General features: G+C 38.8%; 1 protein-coding gene across 1 annotated transcript in view; it reads left to right on the plus strand.

The window, feature by feature from the left end:
* Positions 1-15073, plus strand: part of TRAPPC4 (trafficking protein particle complex subunit 4) — a 112573-nt gene that overhangs the window by 13752 nt on the left and 83748 nt on the right. Inside the window, exon 2 of the mRNA XM_044080941.1 lies at positions 8151-8325. Within this exon, the coding sequence (XP_043936876.1) occupies positions 8151-8325 (175 nt within the window). The remainder of the gene's footprint in view (positions 1-8150; positions 8326-15073) is intronic.

Raw genomic sequence — 15073 nt, forward strand, 5'->3', positions numbered from 1 at the left:
AACCCTCTTTACATTGCAGTCAAGAAGTGCTTTCTTTAATATTTTTAGTATAAACAGCAGTCACTGTTAAGATCCCCCATCCTCACATTTAAAATACCTCTGCATACTTTGCAGAACTACTTTAGAAAGTAGCATGCAGTTTACTTCAAGAAATTTATTACTCACAGATTTCTATAAATGGAAAGTTTTTTTTTTTTACTTTTATAGTTGCATCTTCAGTCTCTTCACATTGTCATTAATGTTCAGAAAGACAATGAAGATTATGCTTTAAAGTCCTCCCACCAATTTAACACCATCTACAAATATCCAGTCTTTTTTTTAATCACTTCTTGCAGAAGTAAAGTTCTCATGTCTGAACTGCTTCTTATGGAAATAATACTTTATAATTCTTCCATTGATTTCTGAATTTTGCATTATTGCTGGTCTTCTTTTCATCTTAACCACACAACGGCAGTCTGGATCATTTCCATGGTATGCCTGATTTTTCTAGTCAACTCTTGCACTTTTCTGTCATTCAGTCATTTTCCTTTGGAACAAAGAAAAAAGGTTTCACGGGTAAGTTCCCTCTGTGGGTTTTATTATTGTCCGAAGAATGACGAGCAGAGTCCTCTCCTCCTTGCAGGTTCACTCTTTGCTGAGTAGACTTTTTTTATTTCATCCTCAGAGTGTTCTACATCAAAGATGCATTTTGTTCCTCCAGGAAAAAAATATTCTAAAGATAGCTGAATATAGCAACTTGAATTTCACACCTGCCTCTTGAAATCCCCTGATTGCAGGGATACACTTGCTCCTCTTTTGCCTGGCAGACTGTGAGTAATCATTTTCCACAAATATTCTGGTGTTCCCACTTTTAATATTTTCCCCTTTTATAACAGTTTTGTAAGGATAATCTCTTTCTGCTGGTATGACTGCACCATTTCTTTTACAATTCTCTTGGTCTGTACCATTTTCATTGTTAAATCCTGCTGAGAATACCAGTTCAGTTGTTTATTTCACTTTAATTAAAATTAATTCAATCCATTCCTTCCAGTTTCTCTGGTATAGCAGAAAATCTCAGATGTTTTCTGCGAGCTTAGTCTTGTAGCTTTACTATTTTTTTGAAACAGCTATTTTTTAGAAGCCTAATATTGGGCCAGTCTGTCCTTTATTTCACCATCTTGATTTCTGCTATTTTATCAGCTCATCTGAATGTTATGCTTTCCAGCCTTTTGTCATTTGACTTTATATATCCCTCCAGTGTCTCATTTATTAAACACCTCTGAATATGTTTGATTTATTTTCCCTCTAAAGTACTGGAAACCATCTCTTGTACCAAAGCTGAAACCTGAACTGCTTTTTGCTGGACAACTACAAGGCTGTTTTCCACAAGAGTTTTCTTCTTTTATAGTTGTTTTTTTCTCATACTTTCTCCAGATTTCTGCTTTGCTGTCTTCTAGTAGGCAGTGTAGTGAATAACCAGTGACTGAAGGGTACCCAGATTGTTAGTTTGCACTGGCTTTTTTTACACCACATTTATTTTTCGCACTGGGAGAGCTCTAATCTATCCAGTTTTCAGAGTGCAGTCATCCTGGTCTTGTCACATTTTGAGAATTTAAACTGCATTGCTAATTTTATGTTGACACACATGAAGGAGTCACTTACCCAAAGCTGTTTACATAGACTTATTTTTTGAGTCGGAGTAACATGGCAGCAGTTTTTTTAAAGTTTATATTGATAATGTCACACTCGAATCACTGATGAATTTGAGACTTTATTGGCTAGGTGTTGATGATTTTGTCAGTGGAACAGATAACTTTCATTGATGGCATCACTTCAGGGAGAAGACTTCAAACACGTTAACGAAAGTGAATTAGAAAGGTCCCATGGTTATTCCCAAATGACACCTAGTTGGACTGGAACTGCTCATAGCATTTGTTCCTTTGTATATCTTTTTCCTGCTACAAGGTTACATTTGCATTCATACCTAGCACTGTTATCAGGAAGTCAGTAAAAGTGGTTGAGTTACCAAGGTGTTGAAGGTTTCATGGGCTCTTCTTCATTCTACATAGTCAGTGAATGAGTAAATGAGTAAATGAGATCGTGGAAGCCTTTTCAGTATCAAGGGTATTCTTAGAAAATATATCTGTAGTGCTTTGCTGGGGAACTCTAGTAGTGCAGAGGTGGTAAGTGATTCAGAGACTTGCAAACGAGTCACGTTAAGTGTCTCTCCGAATGTCTGACTTTAAATGCTTCACCAACCAAGGATACAAACTTCATACAGTGCCATACATGCCCCATTATATACACACACACACACACACACACACACACACACACACACACACACACACATAAATGTTGAAGTGCTAACAGACCTACTCCTGCCAGAGATGACAATGAGTCTAAATAGTAAAAAGACAATTTACATTCCCAACTCTTTTCTCCAAAGTAGCAAGGTAGACATTTTCTTTGACTCAACTGTGCTCATTCAGTCACAGTGTAAAGCTCCAGGTCGGAGGACATGACTATTCACATTAGCTGTATCCCTAGACTGCAACATCTCCATGCAAGAATATCCAAAAAGATGACTGTAGTGCTGCTTGTTGGAACAGTCATACTGTTGTAGCAGAAGTGCTTGTTTTTCTTTTAACAGCATAATGAAATGCTTAGCCTTCCTTGCTGAGTTGGTAGGAGTATTATATGCAGAGAATCTTTTGTATATGGTTTCATGCTGACTGCTGTTTCACCAAACATAGGCACATTTGCTAAACACTGAACAGTGTACAGTGTTGGCCAAATTAATAGAAATCAGTGTTTTTTTAATTGGTGTTTTGCCATGTAACTCAATAAAAGTATATCAAATAACAAACAGTATAATTCATGTTATATAAGAAGATGTTCTAGCACAATGTTCTAATTGTTGTTTGTCTTTCGGCTTTTCCCGGTTAGGGGTTGCCACAGCAGAACTCCGGTCCACTAATGATTGGCAGTAGACTTTCATGAACGCCGAGGTTCCAGCCTTCAACTAAGGCATGCCCATTTACGCATGTCTTTCGAACGCCCATCCAACCGCGGGGAGGACATTCTAACACAATGTTCTAATATTTTGTGAATTACCCTTTGGCCATTATCATAGATTTAACTCGCTGAGGCATAGAACAAACAAGTTCTTGGCAATGTTCAGTCATAGAAGAATTACGTGCCCAAGCTGAAGTTTTTCACTAGGTTGCTGCTCGTTTGTTATGGTCTTTTTCTTCATCTCTGACTTCAGAATAGCCACAAATTCTGTATTAGATTCATATCAGGGCTGTTACCCGGCCATGGTAACACTTAAAGGACAACCGCACCCTCAAACTCAAAAAACATATTAATTTCATCATGGTTTGATGTTTCCTACATTTTAATAGCACTCTGAGACTATTTTGAGCTTTTTAGATATTTTTAGATGCAATTTCTGACTCTGACCACATGGGATCTGGCATATTGAAAAAATTCAGACTGTTTACTCTGCCTCAAATAATGCATTCTGGGATACTTAGTCTCCAAAAAAATGCATCAGATCTGCCACGTTTTGCCTTAAGCTGCTGTCACTTCATTGACTTAACAGGCATTCACTGCAGTCGTAAAATCCCCTACTTTTGGTTAAAATGTTATCCTTTTTCAATGACCACTTAAAACACAAGCAGTGCAAATGCTACAGAACAGAACACAAAAGTGCATTTTCTAGCTTTTTCTCCTTTCAAATGCTAAATTGCTTTCTTTTGTGAAGGCTGGAATCTAGTTCTTCAAGGAATCTCCCCTCCCACTTCACACCTACCTTCCCTAGCTGTCAAAGAGCCAAGGGTAATTTGACCCATTATCTGCATGTGATTGACAGCTCGTCACAGCAGGTGACCAGAGTAATGTACTGTTTGCTTGTCAGCCTTTTCCTCCTTATAGTGGGAGACTTTTTTTGTTGCACTACTCCTTGTCAAATTTAAAACCAAGCTACATAGCACTGGCAATAATCCCTGCTTTGCAAAGCAGTCTGCCACTTATTTTCCCTTCCTGTTTAAATAGCCAACATATGATACACTATAAACTTGAAATATTTTAGACTTGCATGACAGCACCCACATGCTTTTTTGAGTCAATATTTAAAAAAAATTATGGTAGTGCATACATACACGCAGACACACGCACTGCTTTACTTCTACAATGATTTAGATTTTTACATTTTATAGCAGTGTACTAACCAAGCAGAGAAATCTGGTTCAAAAGCAAGGATAAATTGATCCTGAAATACCTATGAACCTCAGCACAAGAAATTAGGACAAAGCCATACATAGAAGTGGGACAAAGGCACAAACGGAAAAGCGCAGTCTGTGTCTGAACTGTCTGCAAACAGCTACAGTTAACTTTGAGTATGTAAAACTAAACAACAGGATCCCAGTAGTCAACAAAATAAACGAATTCACCAACAAGTTAGCGAAAACCACCAGGAGTCAGGAAACTATGCTGAAACAGCGTAGATTTATTGATAAAAACAACAAAGGTTAAGCGCTTTCCACAGTATAAAACTGTCTTCATCAGAACAAACCATACTAAAACTCATCCTCTTATATACAAACCTCCCACAAAGAAAACCCGCCCTTTACATCAATTAATCAATTATGTCATTACATTCAAGCTCTTAGAAGCACAAACTTGAACTACAACTAACCTTCAGTAAAACATAAAACCTTACGTATTACAAAATTCATAAATCAAAATAATACTAAATAAATACTTGTATCTAATATTATTTACAGCATCTGCGAAAGAATGAATAACATTCATATGTAACACAATAAATATAATATAATAAAATATTATATAAATGTAATATTTTGTCCTGACTATCTGATATTCCTACACTAAAAATATTATACATAAATAATGTGAAAATTGCGGACATGTGGTGTACTAAGATTGAATATAAATATATATATATATCTCCTTGATGCAAATACTGTGTATAATATTTAAAATATTTAAATTTTTAAATTTTTAAACCTTGACAAGGGGTTTAGTAGGGATCACCTCATTGAGGCCCGGGGGAGTGGCCGCATCCAACTTAATCTGCCACCTGATCTCCCTTTCTCCCACTACTGCATTAACATTACCCCCTCGTGGGTTAGGGGTGATCACATCCAAAATGGCAAATTTGAACACCTTACATTGTGGGTTGTTGATAAGGTGCCTCGACAAAGCGTTGTTGACATCACACTTCCTCATACAATATGTGTGATCATAAATTCTGTTCTTTAAACAACGGTCTGTCTTACCCACATAATAACTTATACAAGTTTGGCAAACACCCAAATAAACTATATGTTTAGTCAGACAGTTACCATTAGAAAACCAGACCTTACTTCTCAAACAGTTCTTTAGTGTAATATTAGGTGGCAGATTAAGTTGGATGCGGCCACTCCCCCGGGCCTCAATGAGGTGATCCCTACTAAACCCCTTGTCAAGGTTTAAAAATTTAAAAATTTAAATATTTTAAATATTATACACAGTATTTGCATCAAGGAGATATATATATATTTATATTCAATCTTAGTACACCACATGTCCGCAATTTTCACATTATTTATGTATAATATTTTTAGTGTAGGAATATCAGATAGTCAGGACAAAATATTACATTTATATAATATTTTATTATATTATATTTATTGTGTTACATATGAATGTTCATTCTTTCGCAGATGCTGTAAATAATATTAGATACAAGTATTTATTTAGTATTATTTTGATTTATGAATTTTGTAATACGTAAGGTTTTATGTTTTACTGAAGGTTAGTTGTAGTTCAAGTTTGTGCTTCTAAGAGCTTGAATGTAATGACATAATTGATTAATTGATGTAAAGGGCGGGTTTTCTTTGTGGGAGGTTTGTATATAAGAGGATGAGTTTTAGTATGGTTTGTTCTGATGAAGACAGTTTTATACTGTGGAAAGCGCTTAACCTTTGTTGTTTTTATCAATAAATCTACGCTGTTTCAGCATAGTTTCCTGACTCCTGGTGGTTTTCGCTAACTTGTTGGTGAATTCGTTTAACTTTGAGTATGTGTCTACCTGTTTGAGCCAATATTCATTTTCCCCTGGAGAGCACTCTGCTTTAGCTTGTAAGCAGCCCCCCCCACCCACCACACACACATTCCACTTTCTCTTATTCCCTTCTGTTAGCAAATAGTATCCGCCATAACTCATCAAGCATTAAACATAACTGGGGAAATATAAACCCTGGATCAAAATGAAAATAAGTAGGCTAAGCTAAAAATGCAGCTGCGAAAGGGAAGCACGTGGCACCCTTACAAACAGAAAAAGATTAACTCCACTAATGTGCAATTAAAAACTTGGGAGGACACAATATCAGGGCTAGGGAGGCATAGAAACAGGGACAAATTACATTTAGGATACACTATTAAGAAGTAATAAGACTTACCTTACTTGTGAAGTAGCAAAACGCTGGTGAAGAAGAAGTGCTTCACATGAATAGAGTCGACCAGATTTGCTAACACAGAAAAGGAGTTCCACACAGCACCTAGTCCATTTATTAGGTTAACAGTGGGCTGGGAAAGGCAGTGTTGACATCACAATGTGGGAGGATCACAGGGATTCTGTACAGCATGCAAATAAGGCAGTGTTTACGTCACTTTGGGGGAGGAAACCTCCCAGGATCTTCAGCAAGAGCTATGGCAGATGTGACATCATTATTTAAGAGACGACTAGACAGTTTTCATCTTGGTTTTAAAACTGAAAGTCAAACAGTATGGAAAAGTATGAAGCCTAAGCAGTAAAAGAGAATAGTGAATTTTTTTTTTAAAGCTGCGGTTATGTTTTTTTGAGGCTGTATCACATAACAGGATTTTAGGGAGACATCAGGTAGAGATATTTGATTTGATATCCCATTGTTTTCCTTTAAATACCATGGACCTCAAGGAAGCTCGTCACTTGTCAACTTTTGTGACATGGGACACCAGCGTGCATGAAGATGAAGTCCTCTGTCCCGGTAAATCCCTTCTTCTTTGCCCAGTCACACAGTTGAGGGGGCAGACGTTGCTGTAGTACACTTCTGTACTGTTCCTGCTTCATGTTTCCCTGAACAATGTAGAGCTGACCTGTTCCGAAGATGTTCATAATGCTCCACGCCATCACTTGAGTGGGGTGCTTGACACGCTGAGCAATACAGTCATCCCTCATCTGCTCTCCAGATTGTCATCTGACATATTGTACTTGACGATCCAAACACTGTATTATGCTCTTGTCACTGAAAACAACCCATTCTGTATCTGATTCTGACCAGTTTTGAAACACTTTCGCCCAGCGCAGTCTTTTTGTCTTCATTTGGTTGGACAATTTCTCTTTCTTCAGAGGTCTGCAAGCTCGAAGCCTAGCATCGAGAAGCCTCCGGCAAACAGTTTTGGAACTCACTGTAACACCCTGTTGTTCCAGCACTCCCTGCAGCTCTGTACTGGATGTCTTGTAATTCTTAAGGCATTCTCTGATCAGATACAAATCATCCTGAGGAGTTGTGGACCTTCTGCGATCACATCTGCCAGAATGTCTGGGCGACAACCGGTATTAAGTTCCTTCCAAATTCGGCTGAGAGACAGCTGACTAACTCTGACTTTCTTGGTGATTTCTGATCTAGGAACACCTTCTTTGAGCAGAATCTCAACTTTTGTACACTTTCATGTCGTTAACTCAGCCAATTTACCCATTTTTAACACTATGGAGCTGCTTCATTAAGTTGTCGTTCCTCTTTAAGTAGGAAACATGTAATTACATACTAAACAGCTTATTCTTAAAGAATTAACAAACTGAAATGATTTTGTGAATTTCTGAAAAAGCCACACTGAAAATAACTACAAAACTAAGAAATTTCCATTATTTGTTGATATTTCTATTAATTTGGCCAGCACTGTATAGCAAGTAGTCCTTTGTATACAATATAGGGCAGAAGATGCTTCAGTTAAATAAGGAGTGAAGTTAAAATTTACTTCTCAGGTCATCAGGTCTGATACTACTCTTCAGTGTATTTTAAAAGCTTATATGGTTAAGTGAAGGCATCTAAGACTGCAGTTGTTTGCTTTTATTTTCTTTCTTTCTTGAAGTCTGACATTGTGCTGTTTATTTTCTTTAGTTGGCCATGCAGTTCTCTCCATTAATGGCTTTGATGTCAATGGAAGATATACAGCTGATGGCAAGGAGATCCTAGAATACCTCAACAACCCAGCCAACTACCCTGTGTCCATTCGCTTTGGGCGTCCACGCCTCAGTTCCAATGAAAAACTAATGCTGGCTTCAATGTTTCATTCGTGAGTTTGAATTTTAAGTATGAATTTTTCTTTTCTTGGGCAGACAGTACTGTGTAGAGCTCTGCAGGTCATCTGAAGCAGCTGCAGTAAAAGTCAGTTTTGGAAACACCTGTGCTTTTCCATATATTAATTGTGAAGTAGTTTTGTTATCAGTGAAAGAAGTTTGAAATTAGGATGCTCCATATCATTTCCCAGGTTCAGAAGGTGAAGCAGAATGTGATGACGGTGACAACATTTCCTTTTGGTACTACTTAAAGCTTCACCCTAGTTACAGATAGGATTCCCATTTTTGAGCTCCGTCCTCCAGCAGCTGAATACTCAAAATGCTAATGAGGAATGAAAGACTTGCAGCAACCCCTCGATGACTGGATTGGCAAGGAAAGAAACAGGAAAGATGCAGATAAATTTACCACTTGCAAAATTAATAATAACCTTTCTTTTGATGAATGTGATTATTTCCATTCTCATAGTTCCACACATTAAAGTTTTTGCGTTTTAATATTATGGTAGGGTAATGAAGAGAAATAAATGATTTTACTGCTTTGGAAATTTATTTTAATACGAGCTTCTGTAAAGTGAAAGAATAATACTCACTCGACCTTGGGGGTGGGGGATACCTAGTTATTTTTCTTAGGTAATCGGTGTACAGTAACCAATGTAAAAGGTAGATTCACTCTTCACATGTGCCCATTATAAAAGGCTGGTTCCATTACCCTCCCAGTCACAGATCTTGTGAAGAATGAGTAATTCACTAAAACAGTGGTCTCAGAGGCCTGTAACGAAATTACTTCTGTTAAAGCTGCTGGTCTCATTTTAGTTCCAGCTACTGTCCCTAGTGTTAGAAATTACTCTCATGTATCTAAACCCCTGTCATTGTAGAAAGCATCCATCTTAATTTCTCTTTATGCATATCATTGCCCATAATTATGCAACTCATATTGTAATTGAAATCAAAATATTTAATCTACGTACGCATTTACATAATTTATACGTATACTGTACAGATGTATATCTGTGTTTGTAGTTGTAAAAATGTACACATTTGATTACTGTGCTTGCATTTAAGTAATCACAGTTGCAGTCAGGGTACTCAAGTGATTACAAGTACTCCTTGCAAGGACCATTTGGCACCTCCTTTCCAATCGTGCAAGCCACTCCCTTTAAACAGGTTGCACCCAGGGCAGCTGCCTTATTCACCTTGATTTAGTTGCAGCTTTCTATACACATGGATATGTATGAACATATATAATTACATGTCTGTATATATGCGAGTGTGTTACTTTGTGTGTGTCACACACACACACACATATATATATATATATATATATATATATATATATATATATATATATATATATATATATATATATATATATGGGATCTGGACACATGCTTGACTAGCATATGTCCGAATCACAAAACATCGAACACATACACGAAAGCGCTTAACATCGAAAAGCGCTTAATACACGGAAGCGCTTTTCGATGTTAAGCGCTTTCGTGTATGTATGTTCGATGTTTTGTGATTTGGACATATGCTAGTCGAGCATGTGTCCTAGACCTATATACATGTATAGACAAGCACACATACATACAGTGGATATAAAGTGTCCACACCCCTGTTAAAATCTCAGGTTTTTGTGTTATAAAAAATGAGACCACAATAAATCATTTCAAAACTTTTCCCACCTTTAATGTGATCTGTAACCTGTACAGTTCAATTGAAAAACAAACAAATTTGTTAGGAGGAAAAATAAAAAACTACAATAAGCTGGTTGCATAAGTGTGCACTCCCTTAAACTAATACTTTGTTGAAGCAACTTTTGATTTAATTACACCATTCAGTCTTCTTGGGTACACACCTGCCATCAGTTAAAGAGACTCTGATTAACCCCAAATAAAGTTCAGCTGTCCTAGTAAGATTTTATTGACATTTACTCAGTTGCCTGCTACAGCAAAGGCCATGATTCACAGAGTGCTTACAAAGCATCAACGGGATCTCATTGTTGAAAGGTATCGGTCAGGAGAAGGGTACAAAAAAATTTCCACAGCATTGGATATACCATGGAACACAGTGGAGACATTTACCAAAAAATGGAGAAAATATGGGACAACAGTGAAGTTGCAAAGAACTTGATGTCCCTCCAAAATGGATGGAAAGACGAGACGAAAACTGGAAAGGGAGGCTGCCGAGAGACTTACAGCAACACTGAAGGAGCTGCAGGAATTTCTGGCAAGTACTGGTTGTGTACTGCATGTGACAACAATCTCCACTATTCTCCATATGTCTGGGCTATGGGATGGGGTTGCAAGATGGAAGCCTTTTCTTACACAGAAAAACATCCAGGCCCGGCTAAAATCTGCAAAACAATACATAGTCTCCCAAAAGCATGTTTGAAAATGTGTTATGGTCTGATGAGACCAAGGTTGAACTTTTTTGGCCACAATTCCAAAATGTACGTTTGGCGCAAAAACAACACTGCATCACCAAAAGAACACCATATCCATGGTGAAGCATGGTGGTGGCAGTATCATGCTTTGGGGTTGCTTTTCTTCAGCTGGAACAGGGGCTTTAGTCAAGATGGAGGGAATTATGAACAGTTCCAAATAACAGTCACATTTGGCCCAAAACCTTCAGGTGTCTGCTAGAAAGCTGAAGATGAAGAGGAATTCCAAATTTCAACACGACAATGACCCCAAGCATACATTCAGATCAACAAAAGAATGGCTTCACCAGAATAACATTAAAGTTTTGGAATGGCCCAGCCAGAGCCCAGACCTAAATTCAATAGAAAATCTGTGGGGTGACTTGAAGAGGGCTGTGCACAAGAGATGTCCTTGCAATCTGATAGATTTGGAGTGCTTTTGCAAGGAAGAGTGGGCAAATATTGCCAAGTCAAGATGTGCCATGCTGATAGACTCCTACCCAAGAAGACTGAATGCTTTAATTAAATCAAAAGGTGCTTCAACAAAGTATTAGTTTAAGGGTGTGCTTACTTATGCAACCAGCTTATATTGTATGCTTTTCAATTGAATTGTATAGGTTATAGGTGACTTTAAAGGTGGGAAAAGTTTTGAAATGATTTATTGTGGTCTCATTTGTTTATATCACAAAAACCTGGCATTTTAACAGTGGTGTGTAAACGTTTTATATCCACTGTGTGTGTGTGTGTGTGTATACACACACACACGTACGTATATGCATATATGTATATTATGTTTATATATATATATATATATATATATATATATATATATATGTGTGTGTATATATGTGTATATATATATATATATATATATATATATATATATATATATATATATATATTGGATCACTACTAAATCTCGAATGCTTACATTACCGAAGAACGGAATCCCGAGACCAGATACCCGAAAGACGAGAAGACCGGAAGACCAGAAGCGCGAATTTCATAATTGCGAAGTATGCTGATGTCAGGAGGTTAGGTAAGTATCTATGTGTGGTTGGGTTGGATGTTTATGTTTCACTGTTGCAGTCATCACATTTGGGTTATCTGCTTGCAGTAGCCCTCAGTTGGCCTGATTATCAAAGTCTTGGGTCCTGCTTTGGTTGCTGTCTCGTCTTCCATGACGTCAGGTAGTCAGAGGAATAAAGCATGCAGCTGACGCCATTACACCAGTCTTTCTTGTTGTGCGGTGCCCGAAGCAGAAGCAGTTCGCAAGTGCTGGTTGTCCGACTCCTGAAATTTTCGTTTTCGAGTTTCAGAACCAAAGTCATCAACTAAAGCTAAGTACCCCATTGGGGAAACTTTTTTTCTTGCTCTAAACCGATGTCAGTAAAAGTCAATAATTGTATTTCTTGTGGAAAGCAAATACCGCACAAAGATTTTCATTCGTACTGTATTCCTTGCCTAGGCCCTGACCACGACGTACCTCGCTGTCAGTTTTGTGCCTTATTAAACAACAAACTATTCGTTGTTGGTATATTTACGCTTCTAAATATTTTGGTACTCGGTTCAATTATCCAGATATGTCTTTTGGTAAGCCATCCGACTGCCGACGAAAAAACGCAAAGATAAAGGCAGAGACAGGCTGCCTAGTCCCTCACCCCCCCCCCCCAAGAGGATTTTTCTTTTGGTGAAACCCTGCATACTCTTAGAGAGCACTTTCGCTGGGAAAGCTAGGATTACTCTGATTCTAAAAAGAGGCTTAGGGATTTCTTACTCCTGCCCCAGCACAGGCCTTTAGCTATCGCTCCTGTACTAGACATTATTGATGATGCCTTTTCTGAATCTAGCCTGGTCCCTGACTCTTTACCTCTTGCTCCCAGAAAACCTGATAGATATTACAGGGTTCCTGACTCTCACGAGTTCCTTTTTAAAAATCTTACTGTGGATCCTGAGACCATTTCACAGGGACCCAAGGGCATCAAGGCTACTACTGCCAAAAATCCTACCCCCTGTGATAGAGACAACATGGGCGCTGGATAGATGGGGTAAGAAAGTATACACTTCTGCAACTTTTGCCATTAGGGTCTTAAACTGCCAGTTTCATATGTTAAAGTATCAGCAGCATATCACTGGATTGCTTAAACAGAAAATGATGTTGATTCCTGACTGTGTTGAAAATAAGGATTTACAGGATTTAATGCATTCTGCTGAAGAGGTTGGAAAGCGTACTTTGCAGTGTGGTTTTGATGCATCTTGCAGGTCTGCTGCCACTGGGTCTGTACTTAGAAGGCATGCTTGGCTTAAGGAGCAATCTTTGCCAGATCATGTTAAAGCTAAATTGCTGGATGCTCCCTTAAATCAGGACCACCTGTTGGGCAACAAAGCAGAAGAAGTTCTTAAAAAGATGGAGGAAAAAGCTAAATCTATGCAAACTGTTAAAGATTTCCTACAAGTACAACCTCCAGGATTTAGTAGGCATTGGCTCTCCAAGAATGGGTCTTTTCCTGCCTCTTCCAGGCCTTCTCAGTCCAAACCCAGAACCAGCAGGACACCCAGGCTTCAGTCCCAGGGTACGCACAGGGCTAAACAGTGGGGGGCTCCCACTTCCAAATCAGGGAGTAGTAAGACTCCACCCTATGGTAAACTGTCTCAATGATTTAACCTTAAAACTTCCAAGCACTTCTCAACCGACTGCTCCTTTAGGGGGAAAGATTGCTCTGCAGGCAAAACACTGGGAACTCATTACCCAGGACAAATTGGTTTTAAATATAGTTTCCCAAGGATACATATTTCACTTCCACACATTACCAACCCCAAACGGTTGGCCAGATCTACCCCCAAATCAGTGGGTAGAGGCTCAAAAGCAAGCACTCTCTATCTTAAGCATAAAGACTATTCAGTCTGTACCAGAAGAGGAAAAGGGACAAGGTTTCTACTCAAGACTTTTCCTGGTACCCAGAAAAGACAACTCTTGGTGTCCTATCCTGGACCTTTCTATATTAAACACCTTTTTGGTGATTCCAAAATTCAAGATGCTAACTCTTCACCAGTTACTTCCTATGCTAGGCAAAGATGCCTGGCTGGCAGCACTGGATTTAAAAGAAGCATACCTGCACATCCCAATCAGGGAATCTTGCAGAAGATACCTATGCTTCAAAGCAGGCTACATGCACTATCAGTTCTCTGCACTGCCCTTTGGCTTATCTACTGCTCCCAGGGTATTCACAAAGTGCCTAACTCCAGTCATTGCATTTTGCAGGCAAAGAAATATTCAAATATACCCATACCTGGACGATTGTCTCATTCAGGCAGAAAGCCAGGACATACTTTTGAATCATCTGGCATTTGTACAAAAGGTGCTAACTTGCCTGGGGTACACCATAAATGAAAAGAAATCACATCTGGTACCCTGTCAACAAATTATATTCCTGGGAGCAAGCTTGAACACAACTTCCCAGATGGCTTTCCTCACGCCAGAGAAACAAATTCATTTGACAACTTACTTCAAACTAATGGCCACAAAAACCCTGCTATCCGCAAGGCAAATACCGCAAGCCTTGGAGTTCATGGCCTACTGCATTATACTAATTCCATATGCAAGACTGCATATGAGGAAACTACAATGGTATCTAAAAAGCCTATGGTGTCAACATTCTCAGGATGTAGAAGCAATGATTCCTATCATACCTTGCCTACAGTTAGAGTTCCTTTGGTGGGCAAAGGCCTGCCACCAAAACAAGGGATTACCATTCACTCTGCCCCCTGCTGCACAAACCCTAACAGACGCATCAGACTATGCATGGGGGGCCCACCTGGCAGGGAAGTGCATTCAGGGCAAATGGAACCCAAGTCAAATGCACCTGCATATCAATCAAAAAGAAATGTTAGCTGTACAGAATGCTCTGACAGCCTTCAAGGACCACATTCTTCCTGGACAATTAATGGTAAGGACGGGCAACACCAGTGTTATGTGGTACATAAACAAGCAGGGGGTACCCATTCTTACCCCCTCTGCAGACTAGCCATGGCTGTGTTTGAACACAGCCTTGAGCTACCAAGTGCATCTACAGGCTCAATTCCTGCCAGGAAAACTAAATACACTGGCGGAAGAACTCAGCAGAAATCTCATGGACCCACACGAGTGGAAACTGGAACAAAAGATTTTCAACATGTTGATAAACAAATGGGGGAACCCAGATATAGACCTGTTTGCCTCCCCCCAGAACTACCAACTGGACAAATTCTGCACAAGGACTCCCCACAAACAAGCTTGGAAAGTGGATGCTCTGTCCTTCAGCTGGAAAAATCTATCAGTTTAT

Source organism: Protopterus annectens, chromosome 8.part0 (genome assembly GCF_019279795.1).
Source record: "Protopterus annectens isolate FY-2018-M chromosome 8.part0, PAN1.0, whole genome shotgun sequence".
Lineage (NCBI taxonomy): Eukaryota > Metazoa > Chordata > Ceratodontiformes > Protopteridae > Protopterus > Protopterus annectens.